This window comes from Metopolophium dirhodum, chromosome 3, assembly GCF_019925205.1.
Source record: "Metopolophium dirhodum isolate CAU chromosome 3, ASM1992520v1, whole genome shotgun sequence".
Taxonomy (NCBI): Eukaryota; Metazoa; Arthropoda; class Insecta; order Hemiptera; family Aphididae; genus Metopolophium; species Metopolophium dirhodum.
Window position 1 is genome coordinate 370891 of NC_083562.1, and position 25410 is coordinate 396300.

The 25410-nt window shown below is 30.7% G+C and overlaps 1 protein-coding gene across 2 annotated transcripts in view; it reads left to right on the forward strand.

Annotated features, from left to right (window-relative positions):
- Positions 1 to 25410, forward strand: part of LOC132941481 (semaphorin-2A-like) — a 383061-nt gene that overhangs the window by 210980 nt on the left and 146671 nt on the right. For both annotated transcript variants that reach the window (XM_061009566.1, XM_061009567.1), the window contains one exon: positions 805 to 905. In XM_061009566.1, coding sequence (XP_060865549.1) covers positions 815 to 905 — 91 coding nt within the window. In that variant the 5' untranslated portion in view covers positions 805 to 814. The remainder of the gene's footprint in view (positions 1 to 804; positions 906 to 25410) is intronic.

The following is a 25410-nucleotide window of genomic DNA, read 5'->3' on the forward strand; positions in this document are numbered from 1 at the left end:
ATAGGTACCCATGTTATAAATTATATATTGTCCAGATATATATATATCATATGTATATTAGAAAATCAGTTTACGCATAGTACAATCTATAATCTATATGAATACTTATAGATATGAATAAAATGTAAGTAGGTCAAAATCAACATATTATAAAAACTAAATTCAATAAATCTATTTTTCCATACATTTTTATTCGGAAACATTTAAATGATTTAATGCGTTTATGGTTGAATAGCGAACAACTTCAGTAATGACAGAACAGAACACCGACAAACAACGTGTAATATATCCAAAAAAAATCTACTCAGTCTGTCAAAAAAAAATCTTCATAGATGTTTTATAGTAGTATTATATAAATATATATACATATATAATATGTATAAAGATTGCTGCAGTGCCCTGATATATATAACGCACACTTGCTAGTCGAACCGATTGGGTCAGCTCCCTTAAATCATAAAAACAATAAATTTCAGTGCAACAGCTATTGTATCTCGGGTTCAATTTCCTCCTATGAAAATGTTCTTCGATTGGATTACTGAGTTATTACAGGAGGTTAATAGAATACAAACGCAGATGTAATGTGGTTATTCACAAATGTCTTGTTCGCTGTGCATAGGTACATAATATTTTATACATATAATAATATTATTATCGTGACGTATCCTTTACGTTCCTAATAAATCTAAAGATTATATAATAATATTCAAAGCGTATCCGCGTACCTATATGTATACACAATACGCGTTCAATTCACGAAATAAAAACAGTAAAATAAGGAAACTGATTTGTTTTGTTTTACAGATCATTGAAAATGCCGCCGGCTTTGTACGGACTGTTTTCCGTATATGTGACGTTTGTCGTACTGGGAACACATGCCATTACCATTGAAGAATTGCCACCAGGTATGTTTTCGATATTTTTTCGTTTATAGATGTATCGATAAATAACCGAGGGAATAAGATATGAAGAGAAAACAATAGACACCGCTGTTGTTTGTTGATATCTCGGTAAACCCGTAGGTAATATGGTAATTTACCGTTTCTCACCGACAGCTTGTCATTAAAAGTTTATTTCCACACGAATGGTGCGTAAAATAAGTAATATTAAAACGCTATTTTTTTGCAATTCAGCGGAGAAAAAAAAGAAAAACTTTTAAATTTTGTCGAATATATTTCAAAAACTTACAATATTCTTTTCCGAAAAAACCTCGTAATTTTAGTATTACTTTTGAATTTTGTCCTTGCAACCTCGGCAAAAAGTTACACCGCATTTTATTAATATATTTCTGACGTGGAAATTTATTCGTGAAAGAATTACACTACGCATTGGGTTTTATTTAAATTTAAATTTAACGCCTGTGACGTCAACACCGCATTTAGCGCAGTAAAAAATTATTGAATCAATACATTATAGTGTATAATATACAGGATTAAACGTAGTAGTCATTGCGGTCGATCTAATACTCTAGAAGTATATATGGGTAACCAAATAGGATGACGATGTGTTACCGCTGTAGAATTGGATTATCCTCGAAAACGAATAAATCGCGCGTCACGGAACAATCTAATAATATATAAAATGTGATTCTAATCCTAATAATAATAATCGAGTTTCGAAAGCTATTCGTGTGCCGCTTCCCGAAGAACTCTAAATCGTCTGCTCTGGACGGTAACATCCATTAATTTGAGGTAACTGCAGTGTACGCGCGTTTATTGTCGTATTTATATAGTGCTTTTCTAGTGGGAAGGGAGGAAGGGGTTGCACATTGCGGTGTAAAACGGTGGTGGTTGTCTTCGAAAGAGGAGGAAACCCGTACCTAATAATATCATTATGGAGACGAACGATTCACCGGCGAGGAATGGACGACATCCGATAGCATAATATAATAATATTATACCAAAATACACGCGTATAGTATACCACGGTATAGCTAGTTGCAATATTATAGCAGAGGTGTATCTATCTAAATCAGTTAGGGAGGAGAAAATAGGGTCGGCGGCGGGGGTGGCGATGCGAGTCGGTAAGGGTGGGAGACGTTCGCGGTTCAGGTGCGGGAGATGTGTTTTACACGCACACAGCGGACAGCCGAGGAAAGTGCGTTTTGTAAGCGCGCGTGTAACATTTCTTGTCGTCGTGTAACCGGATCGACCGCGGAGGGATTGGATTTCTCGAACGCGCGGGCATTACCGCTTGCGGACTACCATGCACGCGTGTGTTGTAGTCGTCGTGAATATTATATATATATATATATATATATATATATGTATACGTATATTATATACCTATTCGTATATTATATATACACATTATAGAGGGTGGTTAGAATAATATTATCGGCGGCGGTGGTGCGAGTTTTCTTTGTTCGACAAATCGATCACGCGGCGGCACCTATAATATTATATTATGGAACGCTAGCCCGCAAAGGGCCTTCAACTTGTAACATCGCGCGCGGAGTCTTCGTCGTTATAACAATATTATTATATTATGCAAAACAAACGGTTATTACTGCACGTGTAAACCGCATTTTTATTTACTGCGATATATATATAATAATATTATCTTTATTACGATGGTCGATGATGATGATGATGATGATAATAATACAGTCTAGTTGGGCACGACACGTCCATTTGTATAAATCGTAGCATACTACTCCTATGCTTACTGCTCAGGCCATTGCAATGATCGCAAGTCATGAGGTAATATTAATATTACAATTGTGAGGAGGGATGCAGTACGACGAAGTTCCTACACCTATTTTTTTTCACATGTTGAGAGCACTCCTACTAACTATTTTTCATTAAAATGGGAGATGGTACGTTCTATTTTACAACATTTTTTGTTCAACGGATTATTTTTTAAATTTCTCAAAATAATTGTACTAAATAAGATATTCAAATTAAATTTGACAAATTATACAATTTATTTTTACTATGATACTGCATAAAAGCTATGGAATGTAACAATTGTTTTTTTAATTTTAAAAAACGTAAATTGGATTACATTTTATTTATTTAAATATTTCTTTATGTGAATAAACGACTATTGTTCAAAAATATAAAAAGTTAATCACTTATATAAGTAGTCATTCTGGCGTATTCGTTTATTGTAACTGTTTGAGGATTGACAGTTGAGGGTGTGGGGGATTTACCCGCCCCCCACAAGTTGATTTCAATCATTTCTAGGGACGCTTATTTTTTTTCAAGTCTTCGAGTCACACCTTATTTTATTTTCCAATCCTATCATTGTGGGTCTTAGTACTGTATTTTCTGTGTTTGCGTGCGAGTTTTGTTCTCCACTGTGTATAGTATTCTAAATTATGGTAATATAGAGCGTATTATTGGTATAGTAAGCGCTCAACGATTGATTGGTATATACGAAGGACTGTTGTGACGATGTGCCAATAGACAATAACGACACCGGTTATACGGTGTTTGTTCATAAAATATATGTGTAGGTACATGTATTGCACAGCCGACTGTCTGCAACAATGATAGAAGTTTGACTTTTTTCCCATTTCTGCATCAAATCGATTTTTTTTTTTTATAATGTTTTTCGTTTTATTGTAAATATAATCATAAAATGTCTGTAAAATATAAAAATGCACAACAATTCATTGTGGTTGTATATACCTACATATTTTATTACATCAGAACTTGAACTCTTTGGATTGTAAATATTTCACTTTGAATGAAGGTATGCGTTATTAAAATTGTACACATAAATAACTTTGTCAAATTCAAATGGGTAATATGCTTATGACTTCATGTGAAAATAAATTACATCGACAAAACATTGTACGGTACACATAGTACATTGACTTTACTAAAACCTTGTGAGGATGTTTTTCGGAAAATATATTTTTGCTTGGTTTAAATTTTCTCTGAATTTATTTTCTAATTTAACATAAGTACATCATAAGGGTTAATCGAAAAATATGATGGATTGCACTAAAAAGTAGAGAATATTTCAATTTGTTTAAAATAAAATAACGAATTGTATGCGTTTTAAAATATAAAAAATATATAATCCACTTTACACGTTTCACGCTGATTTTTAATTCTAAGCGAAACAATAATTAATGTATTAGTACTTATTACAAGCAATTTTAATTTTTATTTATTTTATACTGCTGTTATCACTTATCACTTATTACTATTGAAACAAGTGCCCAAAAAGTGTTTAGTAACACTATTTGTTGTATGGCTTGTAAAATATGTCGTTTAACTGGGGTACTCTTTCCAAAGTAAAATTGTAGGTACTAGTAGTTTATCTAAGTATAAACTTAAGCAATACCTGACGAAATACTACCGACACAAATTGTGAAACAATTATGAATAGTGGAGTTTACGAAATACATGTTTATTAATGTATTATCCATAGATATTTCTGAAATATATTTAAAATATATTATAGTTATATCAATAACTTTAAATATTATTTTCTTTTAAATAATCACAACTGAAACTGTTACCTAAATCTAATAACTAATATCAATAGAATATCTAAGAATCACTCTTGGTCACCTGCGTTTTTATCATTCTTCTTTTATACATTTTCATTATTGAATAATATATTTTTCACACTAATATTTTAAAACAATAACATACAACACCACCTTTATATAATATATTTATATATACTGGTGAAGTATTGAATTCAAGATGAGTGTTAAACTGTTTAACACGTACTGCCTATAGTATCGCTGTTCATGTCCAGATTTTAATATTGAAGTGTTAAGAAAAAAAAAATTTAATTTTTCTAAATATATTTTCATGATAATAATTATCATTATTGACGTCGTTGCTTGATGGATAATACGAATTTATAAATTGTGTTGGGAAATTGCACGTGAGCAACATGAGGTATACGTGTGACATCTGTGTCCGTTGTCTGCACAAAAGACAGTAAAAACGTGCGATGAAGAGTGGTGGTTAGGTTAGGCGTGGCAGGGGATTGAAATGTGGTATAAAACCTCTAGTATTGTTTTACCATGATACTTAGAAAAGGTTATCGTGTGATCGGACTAGCAATATGTAAAACGTGTGCGCATATACCTACACCTTTCCGTGTTTTTACCGCCGTACTTGGTCTGCGACGGTGGTTGGCTGAAGGAGGGGCGTTTTGAATAAATTTTTTCGTACAACTTTATATATGTATTTTATGATTGCGTCTAAAGGAGCATTTCCTATTTCTTGCTAGCTAGAGAAACGGATATACGTGCCCTTTAAAAGTCACATAAAATTGGCGGGTCCGAAACAGACGCATTGCGTCCCTTTTTCCCTCATATTGCCCACGCACTGCATAACTCGACTTGACTTCTTATACATACATAACTGTTATGATTATTATTATTATTATTACTATTATATGGTTGCTTTGGTTATACGTGAGAAAAATTATATGGCCTTTGCCAATTTCATATACGCACACACTTTATACCTATATAGTATATACATACGCCTAATGTCATTCGACTACAACGGCAATTCCATTTTGAACGTTCTCTCTTCGGGTTGACCAACACGATACGTCCATTTGAATTCAAACCTCAATGTATTGTACCGAAAACCGATCATCAATGGTGTTGAATATTTTATTTTGAACCAACAAATATTTTTCATTGTGAATTTTTATCGTGAATTATTATATTGCTTCAAATATTGTATTACCACAAGTATTATATCGCTGCTACATTTGGATAGGCATAACAAGTTATAAGTATAAAGATTTATTTTATTTTAACTGCACATTTTTAGACACCTTACTAATTATACACCTATAGATAGTAAATTAACCATGTTTGAAAAAAATATATTAAGGACAATAAATTACAAATATTATATTTTATTTATAAAAGCGGACGAGCTCTTAAATCTTAAATCTAACGTTATGAACATTTTGAAAATTTGAACTGAAAAAGAAAAAAGTTTTATCACAATACCTTATCTGATAAATATAAGTTATCTCATGTTTGTTATTTTATCTAAATATTAATTATATTATAGTACAAAGTAGAATTCTTATTAAATTTAACTAGAATATTATGTAATACACTATTTTATGTACCTACTAAGTATCTCAATGATGAATTGGGCATAGTTCTATTATAGTTTTTGTAGTATGAGCTTTTTTATAATGCCCGTCAATTGTCTTGTATTCATATTTTAAGCTAAGAAGTATAGTAATATATTTCTATAAATTAAATTTAGATATTTTTATCATAAGACTAACAGTATTGGTTACAATCCATCAATATATTTGATTACGAACTATTAAAATTGTATTTAACATGTTGAAAGGATAAAATAATATAAACTTAGTTTAACCATTGTTTATTTAACTATCGTTAATTATTTTACCATTATTATTAAAATGTATTTAATTGCATTTTTAATGATATTTGTATTAAAATAAGCTTTAATTTTGTATAAAACTGTCAGAAAATATTCCTAATATATTTTTTTAGTCTTGCCCGATTACACTTTGGCATTTTATAAAAGTTTTGCATCCCCTAGAGAACAAATAAAAATAACGATAAAAACCGTTCCCTCTTTCCATGTTTAATGTATTATTCTATGGATTACGCAAATATAAATGAAAACGATATATAATAACGTTATTATTTATTAATATATATATTTTCTTATGTTTCCATTTGGTTTTATGAATTCATATCTAATACATCGGGGGACCAAATTAATATTGTTTATTCGATATAATAATATATTATTGAGAATGAATACTAACAACATCGTTCTTCGAAAAGTCCGTCCAAATTACTATTAGGTATTATGCATGTTGTTTTAATGATATGAAAATATAAACATGAAAACATTGAAAACCCTCCGGTAAGACACGGGTTTGGGATACTTCTGTATAATATTCTACTTATAATGTTCTCTAACATGCACTATATACAAATAACTGATTAATGATTATTAAAATAGTATATATTATATAAAACATATTATTATAATATGTACACAATATAAATATTATAGTCAGTAGTGGATAGTAATATAATTTAAACTAAAAACGTAATATTATATTATGCGGTCCGTAGTTAATGTTATTGACATTAATCGGCTTATAAATATATATTGCAGTAAAATCAAGAAACAAATATATTACAGAGAGTAAACCATCTTAAGAAATTATTAAATTAATATGTTTCGATCTAAATAGTATATATCGACATATCTTGTAGGTAGGTACTATTTCAAAAACTCGTAAAAAAACCTTAGTCATAACAATGAAATAACTAATGGGTTTTTTTTATCCTGACTTGTGTCTAATATTATCAAGTATCAACATAAAAATATAATCAAATAGTCTGGCGTGACAGAGTAGTTGACGGCTACTACTAACGTGTTCTTAGGTGACTTGGTGTCTCGGTCGCTAGTCTCCGGATGGGTGACCAACCGGGTTTTTAGTGACGAGTCCTCGCCCTATATACACGTGTTCCAAACCACCCTCACCCCCTCAGTAAAAACCAGCTGATAACTATGCAGTTAATTCCTTACAAAAAAAAAATAAAATATATACCAATAATATACATTTTAAAGTTCTTAATAATTAATAAGTTATATTATTTTATAATCAATGTAATTTACTACTATTAAAAAAGTAATTATAATGTCAATAATCAATAAACAACAAAATTAATGGTTTGAGTCCATCTTCATTCTTGGAATATAAGACAGTTGTCAGTTTATAATATTGCATTATAATGTACTATACATACACTTAATACATCCTAATAAATCATTATATTATTGTTATTTCAAAACATTTCGTACTAAAATAACTGTAAAGTATGTATATTATAAAATATTTGATAATAATCATTATACGCATTTATAAAATTAGGTAGTCAAATTTGTAAATTTTTCTGGGTTATACTTTTATAGCTAAACTGATAAAATAATATGATTATCTTCATAAATTAATGGTTGTCGTAAAATACCTTAAGTGAATGGATTAACATAAATGTAATAGGTATACTATATTAGATAATAAATAATATAGGTACTATAATTGAAACTTTTATAACCATGACGATCAATTCAGATTATAAACATTTTATATAAATACTTAGATTTCAAACGATATGATGTACATTTTCAAATTTCAAAGTTGTTGAGTTTATAAAATACCGGATATCTTAATAATTTTAAGGCAAGTTAAAATAGGTAGTAACTGTTGGGGTAACAATATATTGCTTGCTTGCAAAAAGATTGTCTGAGACACGCTGGATCTGTTAACACAATATGGCGTGGTACACAATTAAATAACGTTGTATATTATTATACACCCATTTTTTTTCATATACCCCACCCACCCCTTTCGTGAATACAAACCAGTATAAACATTGCCCTTTGATAGTAAAGTTTAAATATCGTGTTTGCTCTCCTCCTACGAGCCTCCGTGGATAATCCATCTTGGAGGGGTTGTTTTAAACAGCTTCCGGCTAGAAGCAAGAAAATAATAATAAACGAACCAGACACGATAGCACAGAATATATATATATATATATTATAGTCTGCAGTCGTGTTTAAGGGGAAAAAAGAAAAAGAAACCCAGCGCGCGTCGTACTGCCGTTTTCTCCCTAACGATGATAACAATATAAATCGAATATTCCAGCTATAGAGTCGTTATTTCTACGTGGATTTCTTTACGCCCCCGTTCCATCTGAGTTCTCCGGTGGATGTGTATCTGTAGGATAAGGAGCAATAACAATCGATCCAGGAAATTATTTTACGAAACTTCGAGGACTTCTGTCCGGGACTCCAGATATCGCGAATGAACAGTGAATACAAAGTGTACACTTTTCTCGTATCTCGACTACCATTGACTTAACCTACGTTATGTTTGACTTGGAGTGGGTAGAGAGAGAGGGCGAAAGAGAGAGAAATACCACTACAACGGTGGGACAATTCAATTTATTGCCGGCGCTTTCCAAAGTCATTTTTATATCCATTTGTCCAGGGAAACGACCACTGTAGTACATGATCACTTCCAGCGTGCATATATTTTTAGCATTTCGCTATGATCTCCCGGTTTTACCACTACCGCTATGTAACTGGTCATCGTCTTAGTCGTGGAACCCAAATATTTAACGACGCCCAGGGTTTTTAATGTCTTTGCCCCGTTTAGTATTCTAAGCCAGGCGAACGCGGTTTATGCTTTCTCCTACCCGACCTTCCATTCTTCATCACTACACCCTCGGACGTTTAACTCACACAGCGTCGTCAAATATAAGTATAAAAAATATAAAAAGAAATAGAAACCCTCGTGCACTTCACCGTTAACGTTCGCTTAAATACGACCGACTCGTACCATATCCATGTATTCGATTCGAATAAAGGTCGTTATCGTAGAGTTGCAATACAGTCGTGTTCCAAGAATATTTAAGAACGATTCAAAATAAACTATATCAAAAAAATGATATTTTTACAGTTATTTATCGTTTTAATTTTTAAGTTTTTACTTTTTTGAATGACAACATACATTTTTCATTTTATATTATTTTGAAGAATATTTCTTGAAGGATTCCCCACATAAAATCGTGTTTTTAGGGAATGGTTAGTCAGTCAGTTAGTATTTAAAGTATAAATTAGTGAATTATAGTTGATAATTGTGGCACAGGGGTACTCCAAAAATGTATATTGTTCCATTAGGTACTTCGCTTATCTTAACTTTATATACTTATAACTTATTAAAGACTCGTTTAATAATTTATTTTTGTGTATCGTAGTACTCCGAAAAAAATATTATGTTTTGGAATAAAAAACTAAAAATGTATGTTGTCATTCAAAAGCTTAAAAAACTTAAAAAATGTATATAGTTATAATTTTGCTTTCAAAAATGTTATTTTGCATTCAAATTATGTAAAGATAATATTTTCAAAAAAGTTAAAACTTTTTGAATTAATGAGTGCAGACCGTTAAATACTTTGTGTTTTGACTATCACAAAATCTAAGAATTCAATAAAACAAAAAATATATATATATTCATTATATTTATGTATTATCGATGCTTTATATGTCTACGTATAAAGTTAAATAATAATAAACGTAAACAATGGTATTTTCATCTCGGGATTAAAAACAACAAAAGGAAGTACCGTCCAAAAATATTTTAAAAAAGCTTTATACACACGAAAAAATGTTCACATTAATATTATGGTAATATATTATTATTATTATATTTCCTTTGTATAGTCTTCCACAATAATTCGAATGTGTATTTTTAGAATTCTTGTGTCGAATATTTCCTTTATTCTTTTTAAACAAAATTCAACTTATTCAAAATGTGTTTGCATGTTCGAGCAAAAGTTGCGACCAACTAAGGGAGGAGATGTTGTGCGTCGATTTTCCAGGTAAATACGTGTTGCCCTTTCCATATAAGTACGTGCTTAGAAAACATGATGTAGCCTCAGCTCAACCCCAAAACGCAATCCCAATAAATATCTTCGTAATTTTAAACTATAAAGTTTGGTCTTTCCCTGAGTAAAATGATTTATCATGCAATTATTATTTGCCTTTGCTATGTCGGGTCTATATAGTTATATACCTAATAATATAGTCTTTAATATTCACAAAATATAAATTTAAGTAGATCATTCGATGAGATTAACATTTAAAAAAAAACAAAAAAATGAATCATTTGATTTTTTGTGTATACATTTTTAATTTAAAGACTAAACAAAATATAGTTAAGTTGAGTAAGTATGCAGTTTAACTTATTTGAATTGTGCGATCGATAACACGTGATAACTAGTTTTATGTCACCTTATACGTTCATACGTTTGAATTTATAATTACATTAAAATGCAGTTATACAGGTACTTATTATCTTTTAATATTTTTGTAAAAATGTGCTATAAAACTACTTCTCGTTTTAACGGGTATAATAAAACTACTTCATAAAAAAATATATATTTATTAAATTTCATTGAACGAAAAAGAGTTTTTTTGTTACTTTACACTTACATTTGTTGGTGCAACACATCTCATCCAATCGCTCGAAACGATAATTCACTTTTAAGTTGTGGTAGGTCTCGTAGACTGCTATATTGAAAAATGACTAGTACACGTCGCATTAAGGCTGCATTGAAAGTCACGCGCCGACGCCCGAGGACGTGCAAAAAAGTTTAAAGGGACATTTTCCGCGTCGTGATTTACAGTGACAATAGCAATACGCGCGGTAAAGCTTACATATTTTAATTTACTGAGACATCCATCATGCGCATGGTGGATATATCGTACACGAGCATAACTCTATAGTGTCTTATGAAGTGCATTATATGCACAAGTTCATTTGAAACTTTCAAATTTAGTTAATGTCCCGGAAATGTATTTATCTACAGCCTGGTTCCGCGGAGGGCCGGTTATTCCTTGTTAATTTCCTGACCGAGCCCATTGCCGGGGACCCGGCCACTTTGTATTACTAATGCGTTTATCTTGTCGTCGTTTTCGGATTTATTGCCGGTTGACGTTTAGTACCCCGGGTATGTGTGTACGTGTGTAATATTGAGAGAGAAGGGATGGCTGTTTCCCTCACGGTATATCGTCTACCACGTGCGCGGGGTTTGTAGGGGTACGACCGTCCGATACCCGACCCCCGGGGATACGCCTCCCCGTAATAATTTCACCCTGTCAAAGTCCCGGGCCAAAAGGAGATATATACACCCGCCACCGCACCACCAACCACCCTTGGACATTTTCAGTCTGTGTTATTATTATTATAAGGGTCATTTTCTTTGAAACGATTTTTTTCTTCCCGGACCTTACGTCCTCCCATGTTTGTTGGCCAGCTTCTTTATTTGTTTCCGAATTCCGAAAACCACCACTATACCATACACACTGGATATAATAGAGGGAAATCCACCCCCAAGCATTTCGTATATGTAGATTATTTTTATTTTATTTTTTTAATTTAACAATATCATAATAAAAATGAAAATAATTTTAGTGATCAAATAAAAAATATGTAGGTATGTTGGAAAACAAAATTCTTTAAATTTGTATACATCAACTGAATATTTGTATTAACAATTGTCTTCCATGTATTTAATTAATATATGTTAAATATAAATTTAATTCGTTCAGAAATTGTGTACACACGACAAATTAAATTAAATTTGAAATTATCGTTCATTCATTTTCGTTCCAATTCATTTCGAGTCGAAATGATATGATGAACTTAGTAGTTACCTGTGCTTAACTTAAAATTGATTTAATAATAATCAAACAAACGTATTATAATAAATCTAACGTAACTACTTACTTGCAATATTATTATTCAATTTAACGAATTGTATTTTGTTATTAGTTTTTTAATTGTTCGTCAATAATTGATCTATTCAAAATCATATTAAAAATATTCGTGAGCTATAATTCTATTCTTTAAATTTTTGTTAAAAATTATGAAAACAAAAAACTAAAAGAAAGTGTCACAGGCGACCCTAGGAAGATGTGAAAACATTTATATGAGCTTAGAAATATAGATTTATTATGTTGAATTTGAAGTAAATATTCTTAATTTAAAACACGTGCTTTCATATTATTTTTAGGATAGGATTGAAAATGTTTAAGAATTATATTTGTTCAAATTTTATTTTTCAGAACACAGAGATAACTTTTAATAGAATAAAATATTACATAAAAGATAGGTACGCTACGTACATATTATTTGCACGCATATAATATATAAAACAATAAAACAAAAAAATATAATAGGTATCGAGCGTTACGCGAAAAAGACAAAGCTCGAAAATTTTCACTGCCCAAGCGGAAAAATGTTTTCACATCAAAAATCACAAGTCCAAAAATATCACTGACATAGAAAATTAGCTCGGCAAGAATTCCGATCTCAACCTACCTCCAAGGTTGACGCCCAGTCCGATGTCCGAATTTAACTGTTAGTGGCAAAAGAATTTTCGGTGTTTTTCAAAAAATTTGAAAAACCAGTAGAACTTCAGATATAAAAATCACCTTTCCTTTTAATAATATAATAGGTATCGAGCGTTACGTGAAAACGATAACTCTCGAAAATTTCCACTGCCTAAGCAGAAACATCTAAACGCCGTATAAGATGTTTTCACTTCAAAAATGAATTGAAAATAAAATAATATTTTGTTAGTAGTTACATAAAAAAATGGTTAGTTCAATGTTAAAATAATAGTAAATTATTATTTTTAAGTAAATACGAACTATTACATTTAAATCAATTTTATTTTGTCTTGGAGATAATTCATTTTGGTATAAGAACGATTCCGTGCCCTTCGTCGTTATTCGTTTAAGTCTTCTTTGACCCTTTTCTTATTTGACTCCGCATGTATAGCTGATATAAGACTTATCAGGACTTTTGACTATTGTTTAAATGTTTAAATAGTTCATACAGTGGAGACTGGAGAGAGGAGTGATCTAAGTGCGTGTGTGTCTTGTGGTCTACTTGAAATCCTTAAATCAGACTAAACAAATGGCCTTTCAGATATTTGCGTCGTAAGCTAGCTTTTACCTCGAGTGCGTTTGGAATTTGTCACTTCACGAATCTGACCACTTCGTTTAACTTTAATCAAATACATACCAACTAGGCCTCAAACGTTTAAATACTTTTGATATAAAATAATGTTATGTACATTGTTTACAAGAGTGTATAATATTAAGTTTCAAACGTTGAAATTTATGTAGGTAATCAGGTTTTTTTTGTTAAACTGTGTTATTTATTTTTTCTATAAATGCGTTTAAAGAGTTCAATTAGAGGTAGGTACCTAACTCTTATGAAAAAAACTCAAAATAATTAGAACTAAAAACGATATATTTAACATATTGTGTCATTACTTATTTGGCTGATCGCTATACTATGATCATACATAAACGCATTATTAATTTTCTATCTAATGCCTTTTTTTTACCATCTAACAATTTTGAATAGGTCCTACTATACAGACAAGAAGGAAGAAATGTATGGCAGTATTATAACCTCTTACTTGGGTGTATGAGGGTTGTTTGCCAAACTAGCAATGTGTTTGTTATTGCTTTGGACATTGCACGATAAAAAACGAGGCAATGGGATTGCCTAGTAAAGAGTTTACTTGTTTGAAAACTTGAAATAGTTCTATTAAGTTTTTTTAGGAGGGTTAGCAACATCAGCAATTTTAATATATTCAATTTTTCCCGACAAACTGTACTAAGGTTAATGAAATAGTCCATGAATATTCAATAAGATAAATGTACACAAATGCATTATTTTATCAGCTTAACTACTCAATTATTCAGTTAATTTGGTCAGACAACACTATGACATTTCGTTGTTTTAATGGGTGAATAATAATTTTAAAAAAAAAAACTGTGATTTGTGGTAGTGCACTATAGGTGCTAAAACCCAACTGTCGGTTATCATGTCAATTGTTCTGTCATCAGCATTTGTTCAGTGACAATCAATTTTATTTTATTTGTGGTTATTTTATCTTGCATTTTACACGAATTAAATTATAAATTAAATCATCGTTTATTATTTCAATAGCTAACATTGAAAGGATTTTTAATGAAAATAAATTATAATTAATATGTGGGGTCATATTTTTTTCTAAATAATATATTCACACTCCATATTTCAATACGTACAGATCAATACAAAAAATATGTCCATACAATATTCCTAATTGTACCGATTATTTATACAAATATTGCAAAGTGAAAAAAAACAACCAGTAAAGTGCTGTACGTTGAATGTCGTTGAATATTGGCGAAAGCAGAAAAGTCTATCACATGACATTAATACGCAACATCACAAATTCTTAGAAATCGAGCACTAGGATTTCGACCGAATATTTTCAAAAAAAAATCTGCTGGACGATAAAAACTAAGTATTTATATTATTATTATAGTACCAGTGTATAATACCACGTTAACGATGTATCGGCCGTGAAATAATCGAGTGGAATATATTTTTATTTCCGTTGCGAATATCGGGAATGCCGAACACTGTAGAAATATTATGAATAAAATATAACGTTCCCCGCAGTAAATGGGAACACTTTTTTATTCGTTACCTTCTGGCAACCACGCCACGCCGCGTGGTATGTAAGACAAAAAAACATAAAAAAAAACCTACTGCGTTTTGTTTCCGGTTGCACGCGATTTCTCGACAACCCACAGTCCCGACCGCTGCCGCTGCCACAGCCACCACAGCCGTTCACTGCAAAATAACAGTTGTTCAGCCCTATGCTAGTCGTGCAGGTACTTCGTCGTCATCACCCTCGAATTCATCACGACAATCGTGTCGCGATCGCTCAGACAATTATTACTATTATTATATGCGTTATATAACAATAATAACAATAATAACATTACGACGGATGTATAGTATAAGACGTATAATGCGGCTGTAGTAAACGTGCGTTCGGCGGTACGAAACCGAAATATTGTTATGTATAATAACAACAATAATACATAAATGCGACCGACGACACAATTAGTTGCGGGAGGAGACGGTTGTCGTACGCGCGTCTCCTCGCGCCTATCCTCGGGCCGGCGCGGTTTAATTTGATTTTAATTACGTTTCTGCGGCGGGTCGAGTGAGCGCGCGCCCACCCGACGGTCGGTCGGTCGCGGTCGGCGGGTTGCGGGCCTGCGGCGGCGGTGGGACCGCGGCGCGCGCGATTTATTAAACGGCCGGCGACGACGCAAACGACCCGTGAAATTCGAGAAAACCCTGTCCGAGATTCTGGAGCCGCTCCCGTCCGCCGCCCCCACCGCCGTACCCGTTCCCCGAGAACACGATCGCCGCCCGGCATTTCGGCGCGATAACTCTTCAACAGTCGCCTGCACAATAACGCCGCACACGGGTTATTTCACGGTATAAGACGACCGCGCCGTGAATCCCGCGTACCGGATCGTTCGCGGGGGGTGATTATTACGAGGGGCGGATGAGGGGGTGTCGTAGGGGTGATTGCTGTGGCTGGGGGGCTATCGTAGGGGGCTCGGTGGAGTGTCATGGTGTTGGTCGGGCGGCGCTGGTGGGAGGAGGGGTTATACTTTTATCGTATACGACCTCCTCCGCCGTCCGAAAGGGGTTTTTTTTTGTTTTTTTTTTTATCATCAGTTGTTGTTATCCCGCGTCACCACGGCGGCATACATAGGTATATTATGTTATATAACACTAGGTATAATATGCGTTCCGGTTACTTTAATATTATGATATAATAAAAACAATAAATCTCATATAAAATAATGTGCATTGTGTGGTAATTACGCTTTATTATAATACGACTGTACGATATCACCTCGATTTAGTAATATTTTTATATAGTGTTTTGATAGTGTACCTATAGAAAAAATGTAATACCTACTAAGTTAGGAAAAAACAACTGATACCTACCTATAATGTGACTGCGGAAATTATTTCATTCGAAAGTTTCATAGTGAGTTAGTGACGGTTGACCTTATCATCACATTCAAAAAAAGGTCATAGATGGGTATTTACTATTTACGTTGAGCAATATTATTATTGGCTTGCCCCTATTAGGTTTATTTTGTTTATCATGCACTTATATTATTACAAATAATTCTTGTCTTTTAAGTATTAACTGAAAATATTTCAATGCATTGTATTTTTTTGTGTTATGACTTATGGTCAGTATAGTATAATATGATGTTTATTGCTAATAGCCAATACGAGGGTTTTGAAAATCGATAAAATTACATTATCCGTTTGACTCCATTCACTCCCCCGTAGAGATGTTATAAGTATAAGTTGGTTATTCACTTATTTTTGAAAAGTTTCAAAAATAATATCTATCCGATAGTTAACCAATGACATATGAGAAATGAGTCCAAACCACAAAGTTTATACTTCAGAAGTATGTTAAAAGTATATTTGTTATACTTACTATAAACTCTTTGCCTCGGGGATTATAAGAACAATTTTAATTTTACCTGAACTCTCACTGAGTTCTTAGTTCTTACTACTTTCATACAGACTTGCGTTTCAATAGGCTCAGGATACTGAAAAAATACATGTTTGAGAATATTAAATGTTTTTACCTCTATTGAATATTATGTAAATGTAGAGTTAACTGGAGCGAAATGACTCCACTTATACAGTTTAACGGTTAGAAGGTGCCTGGGTTATCCACCTCTGCTATAATATAATAACTTTTTTCACATTGCTCTACTAAGTCATTGCATACCTATATGTAGTCAAATGGTTTTTTTAAATCGCGCGTGTTTGTGTGTATTATTAAAGAATACTCGACTTTATTGTCAAGTGAGTTGGATTCTGGAATACAACCTTTTGAAACTTTACTGCCATAACAACGAAGAAAAAAGTTAAAGAAGACTTTTTTTCCTTCTCATAGTAATTTCGTACTCAAATATATATTATACGCCACAGTTGACGTTAAATACTTGGAACATAATTTTCATTTTCCATCACTAGGTAGTACAAATATTTTTTTTTTCATTAAATATTTTATCAAAACGTATTGTTTTACCTATGAAAAATTATATTTCTATGTATTGAAAAAGAATAATATTGGCTTTTGTTAATTATAAAGTTGAAAGAACAAACAAGGGGAATAAAATTGTATTTTTCTAACATTGACAATTTATTGATCCCAATAATTATCCGCCGAACCTAACCTAACCATCATGTTCGATAATATTATTCCCCTTCAGACTGGTGTTGCTTTTTATGAAATAAACACCCCAATGCTAACATTAATCCCACGCTAATGCACAAAAGTCTATACTTAGTCTCTACTCCCTATGGGTTATTTGTGACAATTATTCAAAGAGGGGAATCTAACAAAATAACTTCTAAATATAATATAAGTGCCAAGTGGTATAAAAATTACTAAATAAAATTAAAAGGCTTTGAATAAACATTTTGCTCCTATATTTTTGATGTTCTTACAACTATGTTAAAAAATCAAACATATCAGAAATAAATTAGATTACATCGCATTTAAAATCGAACACCACTGATCGGTTTACGTCATTGTTTGTTGAAAATATTAAAAATGTATTGAATCATCGTTTCAGTGATCGTGCCTAAATATTATTTGAAACATTATCTTACATTTTGGTCCCTATTATATTATGTTAAATTTCTTTTAATAGATTATTTAATTGTTCTCTAAAGTTAAACTTCGTAATCAAACTTCCAGCAGATAATTTGCGTATATTGTAATTTTAAACCACTTTAAACTTTGAATTTTTAAAATGGGTCGGAATTTATTAGGTATTAAAGAAACATTTGCAGACTTTTATCTGTAAAAAAAATATTTTACTTTTTTAAACTGAATATTATAATATATGAATCTTTTGTTTATAGCTAACATTGAATATACTTTTAATATAATATATCAAAACGTTTATTTAAACACTTTACGCAATCATCCAATATTTTGTATGCGTTACGTTTTGTATAATATATTCCGTAGGTGGTTAAGAAATATCCATTGAAAATCAATATAAACTAATATTTTTTTTTTGTGTTTTAAAATAACGTATAATGTTCACAAAATTAAATATCAAACACCGATTTTATCGCACCCTTTCCTTTGGTCCTCGTTGGGTTATTATCGAAGCCGCACAACGGCGTGTCGTGCTATAATGTTGAAAACGATTTTATCTTAACGCTCGATCACCCTTCGCTTTAGCAAGGAGGTGTTTTTTTATTTTTATTTTGTATTTTTAAGGCTTCCATCGTTCGTTTGTTATAAAATCTATCCACTTCAAAGATATATACAGAAGGGAAATTATAAAATAAACAGAATTGAAAACAAAAAATAACCGTCAGATTTAAAGTCGAAAAACAACGAATAGTCGTCACTACCGTGAGAAGAAGATCGCAGACAACTTTTAAGAGCCCCGCTCTTATCTCCGACAGATTGAAATTCAAATGTTAAGTAAACCCATAGCGTATATATTATAGTGAATTTAATTTGAACTTCAACACAAGGATTAGTTAACTTCGTTTCACACACAGCCCGTCCCTTACTGCGCCAGAAACTTATATGATCTTATTCACTCCGAATAACTTTACTTTTAACATAATTGTCGTTCTTCAAGGCGTAACTAATTTCCTTTTTTGTATAATCAAATCGGATTTCTTTCAAAGATCTTTGCCAACACGATATCTTTATCGGCCCAATTTGTTTAATTTGTTCGCTGAGAAAACCCATAAATGAAGTGTTCCCCAACCTTGGCGCCAATCGGTGTGCCAATTTCGTTGGCATTATTAAGACGATTTTGCCCGGCGGTCTTTTGTAATCGGATACGCACGCGGAAAACTTTTGAGAATTACGTTTCCGGGGGAAACGAAAAGTCTTAAAACACTCCTACTCCAGTAATCTTGCACCGGTATTATTATGTTCAATAATTATTAGCTCAGAGCTCTACCATTTATTTGAAATATTATATAAAGATTTAGTTACGTAGGTACTTCATTTTCAAACATTTTGTTGTCAATCGGTAAACGATATGATCGTAATTGTTTACTGTCAAACGTATGATGAATCACAAATTCAGATCCAATAATAGCATCGCTAGATATTACCAGAATTTTATCTACCTACCTACAGTTGTAGTATTCAGATGCAATTATAATAACTAGGTATAATACAGGTTATATAATAAATATATAAATTATGATAGCTTATACGCATTTCACAAAGCGTAACATGGTTTTAGAACCATACATAATATAAAAATGTACATGAAATTAAATAATAGCTTGATTATAAATATTTATGAACATAATCATAACTATTTAATTAGGTGTGTAAATATAGTTGATTTAAAAATACATCATCCTTGACTAAACAATAACATTAACGTAGTTTAATAAATTTTCCATAAATCTTGACCATTTGAAGGGGATAAATGGCTTTGAAAATCAATATTATTCAACACGTAATAATTTCATTTTTTTTTTTTTTTATTGCCTTGTAAATTGTAAATTTCTGTTGTCAAATAATGAAATGACTTTATACAGATCTCATAGTTAAGTCTATTGAACTTAATGTGACCATAACAAATACTAAAATTGACATAGGTTTTGAGGGTAGTTGATCCTGATGGTATAAAATTGGCCGAAGAGAGTGAGTGAAAAGAGAAAAGGAAAAAATGAGAAGGTAAATGGACCGTACGGAAATCCGACCGCTCCACTAATTTCACACCATTAAACGTAATTTATCGAACGTTTATCAGACATCCTTTCCAGTGTTTACACCCAATAAAACGATTCGGGAATATTATCGGCCTTTCTTTCTTTGGTTTGTTAAAATTTCATATAGGACCAGCAACCAAACGGACACCAGTTGGATACGATGTTAATGATATTGGTATTATTATTAATATTTTATTTAATTTATATATTATTTTTTCAATAAACTTCGTTAATACCTTTTTATTATAAGCTGCTAGAATTAGACTATGATAGCTCCAGGATCGACACATAATAACACCTAGGTATTTCGTATCTAAAATCAAACAAGTCTTAAGTGATTCTCATATTGGTCAAACGACTAGCTGTTTGTAGATTACGTAGGTTCAGGATAGTGAAGTTTTATTATTTTTAATTTTAACGTGGCAATTTTTGTTTGAAAACACTTTTCTCAACATAAATTAGATTACCAAATAGTGAAGTCTTTTATAAAAATAATTACCAAGTATAAATGAGGATTTTGAAAATATATGTTCAATCTTCATAAGTGCTAAACTGCTAAACTGCTAAATGCGCAACTGTTTCATCATTTATATCATTCCAAAGAATATTCATCAGCAAAACATAAATATAAGAATATATAATTTTGAAAATAAATAGCTCCTTCATTTATTGATCTGGAATTTATAAATTGAGCTCAGTTTACAAAATTAAAATTTATAATTGATGTAAACGGTTATGATATAGGTAGTGTTGTTTTAGATTCTGAGTGAAACGATGAATGTATTGATTTTACAATGATGTGTGTTTTTTTTTTTATTTTTTTTTTTATTTTTGTGTCTGTGTACACGATAAGTAGTCGAAATAATGCTTCGATTTTCGACTTCAGTATCTTGTTCGATGGGAAAGTGAATATCGTTGGTGCATTGGGGAGGTCAAAATTTTAATTTCCCAGTAGTTTTCAAAAGCGATGTGAAAAACAAAAGAAAAATTAAGGAAAAACGGGAATTTTTACGCAAAATCGATTTTTAACAAAATCGATTTTGGTTATTGGTGTAACTCTAAAACAAATGACCGTAGATGCATGAAATTTTCACTGGTTGTTTATATTTGCATTTTCTATACACAATACAATTTTGAAAATAATTTGACTTTTTTTGAACTGTTTACGGACATTGTCAGTTTTCAGTTTTTTTAAATTTTTTTTCTATAAATATCAATAAAATTTTATTTGTTGGGTAAAAAAGCTTGAAAATTTAATAGAAGGCTCCTAGGTTATTGTTTCAAAGGCAGATGAAAAAAATTAAAAATCCTTAGTCACAGTTTTTTTTTATACACGTTTAAAGTTCAAATCTTGAAAAAATACGGAAAAATCACGAAAATTTGCAAATTATTTTGAGTTAGAAATTCATAAAAAATTTTCTTTTTAAATCTAAGATTTTAAAATGTAATATAAGATTACTCATAAGTTTGTCTACCTTTATCAAAAAAAAAAATGTCTAGAAGAAACTTAAATTAAATTTTTATGAGCGTCTGAAATTTATATTTATACAACATTTGATATTTACTCGATTTCTCATGTAACAATTTTCTTATTTTATTGTAATTAAAAAACGAATGACTGTAGATATTTGAAAATTTCACTGAATGTTTATATTAGCATTTTCTATACACCATAAAATGTTGAAAATATTTTGACTCTTTTTGAGCTGTTTACGGACATTGTCAGTTTTCAATTTTTTTAGTTTTTATTTCTATAAATATCAATAAATTTTTATTTGTTGGGTAAAAAAGCGTGAAAATTTGATATAAGGCTCCTGATATATCGTTCTAATAGCAGTTGAAAAATATTAAAAATACATAGGCACAATTTTTTTTTATAAGCATTTAAAGTTCAAATTTTGACAACATTTATCAAATTTATAATTTATTAATTATTTTGTGGTTAAAAATGTATAAAATGTTTAACTTTTATGGCTAAAGATTGAAAATTTAAAACAAGGCTCCGAGTAAATAGGTTATATATAAATTACTTTATTCACAATAATATCATCAAATATACTTGGTAAAATCATAGGCTGACTGACCGTTTTCGCTCAGAATCGTTTTTCTTATACAATGATATTATATCATTGAATTCAAATTTAACACCATCCATTACAGTGACCCACTTGTAACCTACTGTACAGCAGAGCGACATCCACTTATCCACCTTTATTAATTTAAAGTTTCTATCCGGGCTTATTGACCTTGTACACAAAATATGAAATATTAACAAGGTGTCTTTTAGATTTTATATTGTAAAAATAATGTAATGATTGAAGATGTAAAAATACCAGTTTGTGGTAGTTCTTAATTATTTGCATACCGGCACTCAGTTATTCACACTCATAAATCTGTTCACAGTTAAAAATAATGTATGTTTAATGACAGGTAATTATAAATTGTCCATAAGAATTACATTTGTAGTTATCAAAATCATTTCCCGTATTTAGTTTAATTTATATCAATGATTTGCAACAATATTAAAACTGCGAAATATTCTCCGTGGATTAGATTAAATTTAAGTTAGATCTACATACCTATGTATAAAAGTGTAAATTATAATTAAATGTTTTGATTTATTATTTGCAGTGTAATACATAATTATCCAACAATCAGTACTATACATGCATAATATACAGGGTGTAACAGAAAGAACTGACAAAAAAAAAAAAATTGCTACTTAAACGTATGACAAAAATTGATAAAACTATACGATTAGTAAATAGTTTTAAAAATATATCCATGTTAGCAAATTTCCAAAAATAATATTTTTAAAAAAGTTATTGCGTTCCAAATTAATTTAATCAAAAAAATATTGATATTTAAAAAAATTCTAAAAAATAAACTACTTGACTTAGATAAATGGGTTTTTACCATCCAAATTGTTCTATAATGAGATTCACAAATTGGCTATTTTGAATTTATTCAAAAAAATTTAAATCAAATTTTTCATTTTCCATTTTCAGTATTAAAAAATAAATTTTTTTTTTTTTATTACACATGTAGCGCAAATAGCTATAAATATAAAAAAATTTTAAAATATTTATTAAAACAAAAGTTATTCCAAAAGTCAGTTCTATCTTCTATCTGTTATACCCTGTATATAAGCAGAGAAAATAATTTAAAAAAATTATTTCAATGTCTTGATTGGATAAAAAAAATATTTAAAAAAATATTCCATAGATTATTTTCAAGTGTATGTATTTCATAAAGCATCAACTGACAGCAATTATTTTCCGTAGGTGTTGGTAAAATTGTTTTGTGATTTAACGCTTAATTGTATGATTTTTTTAAATACATATTATGGTTTAAGAGATTTATAATTTTTAAAATAGGGATTTTAACATGGTAGTTCATTATTCAACATCATTGAGACTTAGAAATCATATGTACGAATATAATGACTGAGTTATTTTACTTTAAACTCTGTATTACAGACGATATTATAATATGCATAGACATAACTATATATGGGTACCTATAATTTGACTGTTATAACTTTGATTGAATTCTATACAAAATAATGACACAATTTGAAGCAAATGTTATGTAGATTATAATAAATTATAAAATACATAATAGGATGGATCGATCGTCTTATGTAAATTTGATATTTTTTAGTTTAATTTTTAGCCTTTTTTTAAATTTATTTTTTCTATTCATCCCCTAGCCAACACTTGATTTCCTGTCAATGGCAGTGTTTTGCCACGTACCAATGTTTACATGTAATCAAAGAGATTGTAAAATCAACCAATACACGCCCACATTTTCTACAAGTAAAAATTTAAGTTTTAATGTCAGTTTTTGATATCAAAAACATGATTGAAATAACCAAATTATGACAGCGTATTCTTCTCAAACATTTTAATACTTGGATTAATTAATTAATAATAAAACTGAATGATTAGGTATTATTCAACATATAAGGTATAGGTACCTATATATTTAATTGTGTATTAATACATTTTAACCAAGCAGACTGTATAATTTAATTAATACCTTTGCCTATGTTTATTTTGTATAATACCTAATAGATATCAGAGAAAACGTTAAATTATATTTATTTTTTAAATATATTTATACAATACAGGTACATAGGTATTGTACGTTATGTATAAAGTATATGATAAGAATTTTAAATTCAACACAACAATTCTTTACGTTTTTCATCCTTGCTACAGTTTAATGCAGCTGAGTTCTATATAACTCATTAAGATTATTATTATTATTTTTTTTTTTTGAACATGTTTTTATTAGTAAAGAAAACACGCTGATTTTGTTCCGCCCCCGTAGCCCGGAAGCCTTTCTTTCTACTTTTGCGAAACACACGTGGTAAACGCAATTGTGACCCGAGAATTTGTTTTCTCGCGTACAACAATGAATAGTGGTCACGTATCCCGGTGGAGGCAAAAAAGGAATAAACTTTTTCCACAATTGAATTCTGTCGCTGCTGGAGAAATATCGCTTTCCAGGGATAATAATTGTGACCGGAAACGAGGTGTATCCCTCTTTCTTTTTTTTTCTTTTTTTTCTTTTTTGCCTCGATCAACTATTGCCGAGGGTGTAAGGTTAGATAGATTTTTGTTTTATTTCAAAAAGTGTGAGGATAGCTTATAGCAAGGAATGATAAAGAGTGCAGAGATAAAGTGCTTTTCGGTCGCAGCAAATCTAATTTTCTATCACGTGTTTACGAAATCCAATAAACTCGGGCCATCTTCCCTTGCCGTCCTTACCACCAACTCACCAAGAAGTAGTCGTTAGAGCCCTGCGGATTTCCCGTGCGCTGCTACGTGATTCCAGTTGCAACGATTATTTATTAGAACAAATGAGACCCAAGGATGAGCTCGATATTTTTGGGGCAAAACCAAAGACCGATTCGCATTTTTCAAAAGTCAAGTGGATATTTGTTTTACCGGAATCCAATTTCGACGAGACAAAGAATAACTTAGTGTATTCAGATGGAGTGGAGATCTAAACGCATTGAGCGTTTATTTACTAGGTATTGTTAAAAACTGTTATATGTAGGTACATAAAATGTCATAATATAATGGTATATAATATTGTAATGGTAAAAATGTATCCAGCATAATTAAGATTAGATTAAACATAAAACTTTAACTTTCCGGTTATTTATAAATATTTTTAATAAGTGACTATATTTAAATGAAAATGTTATAT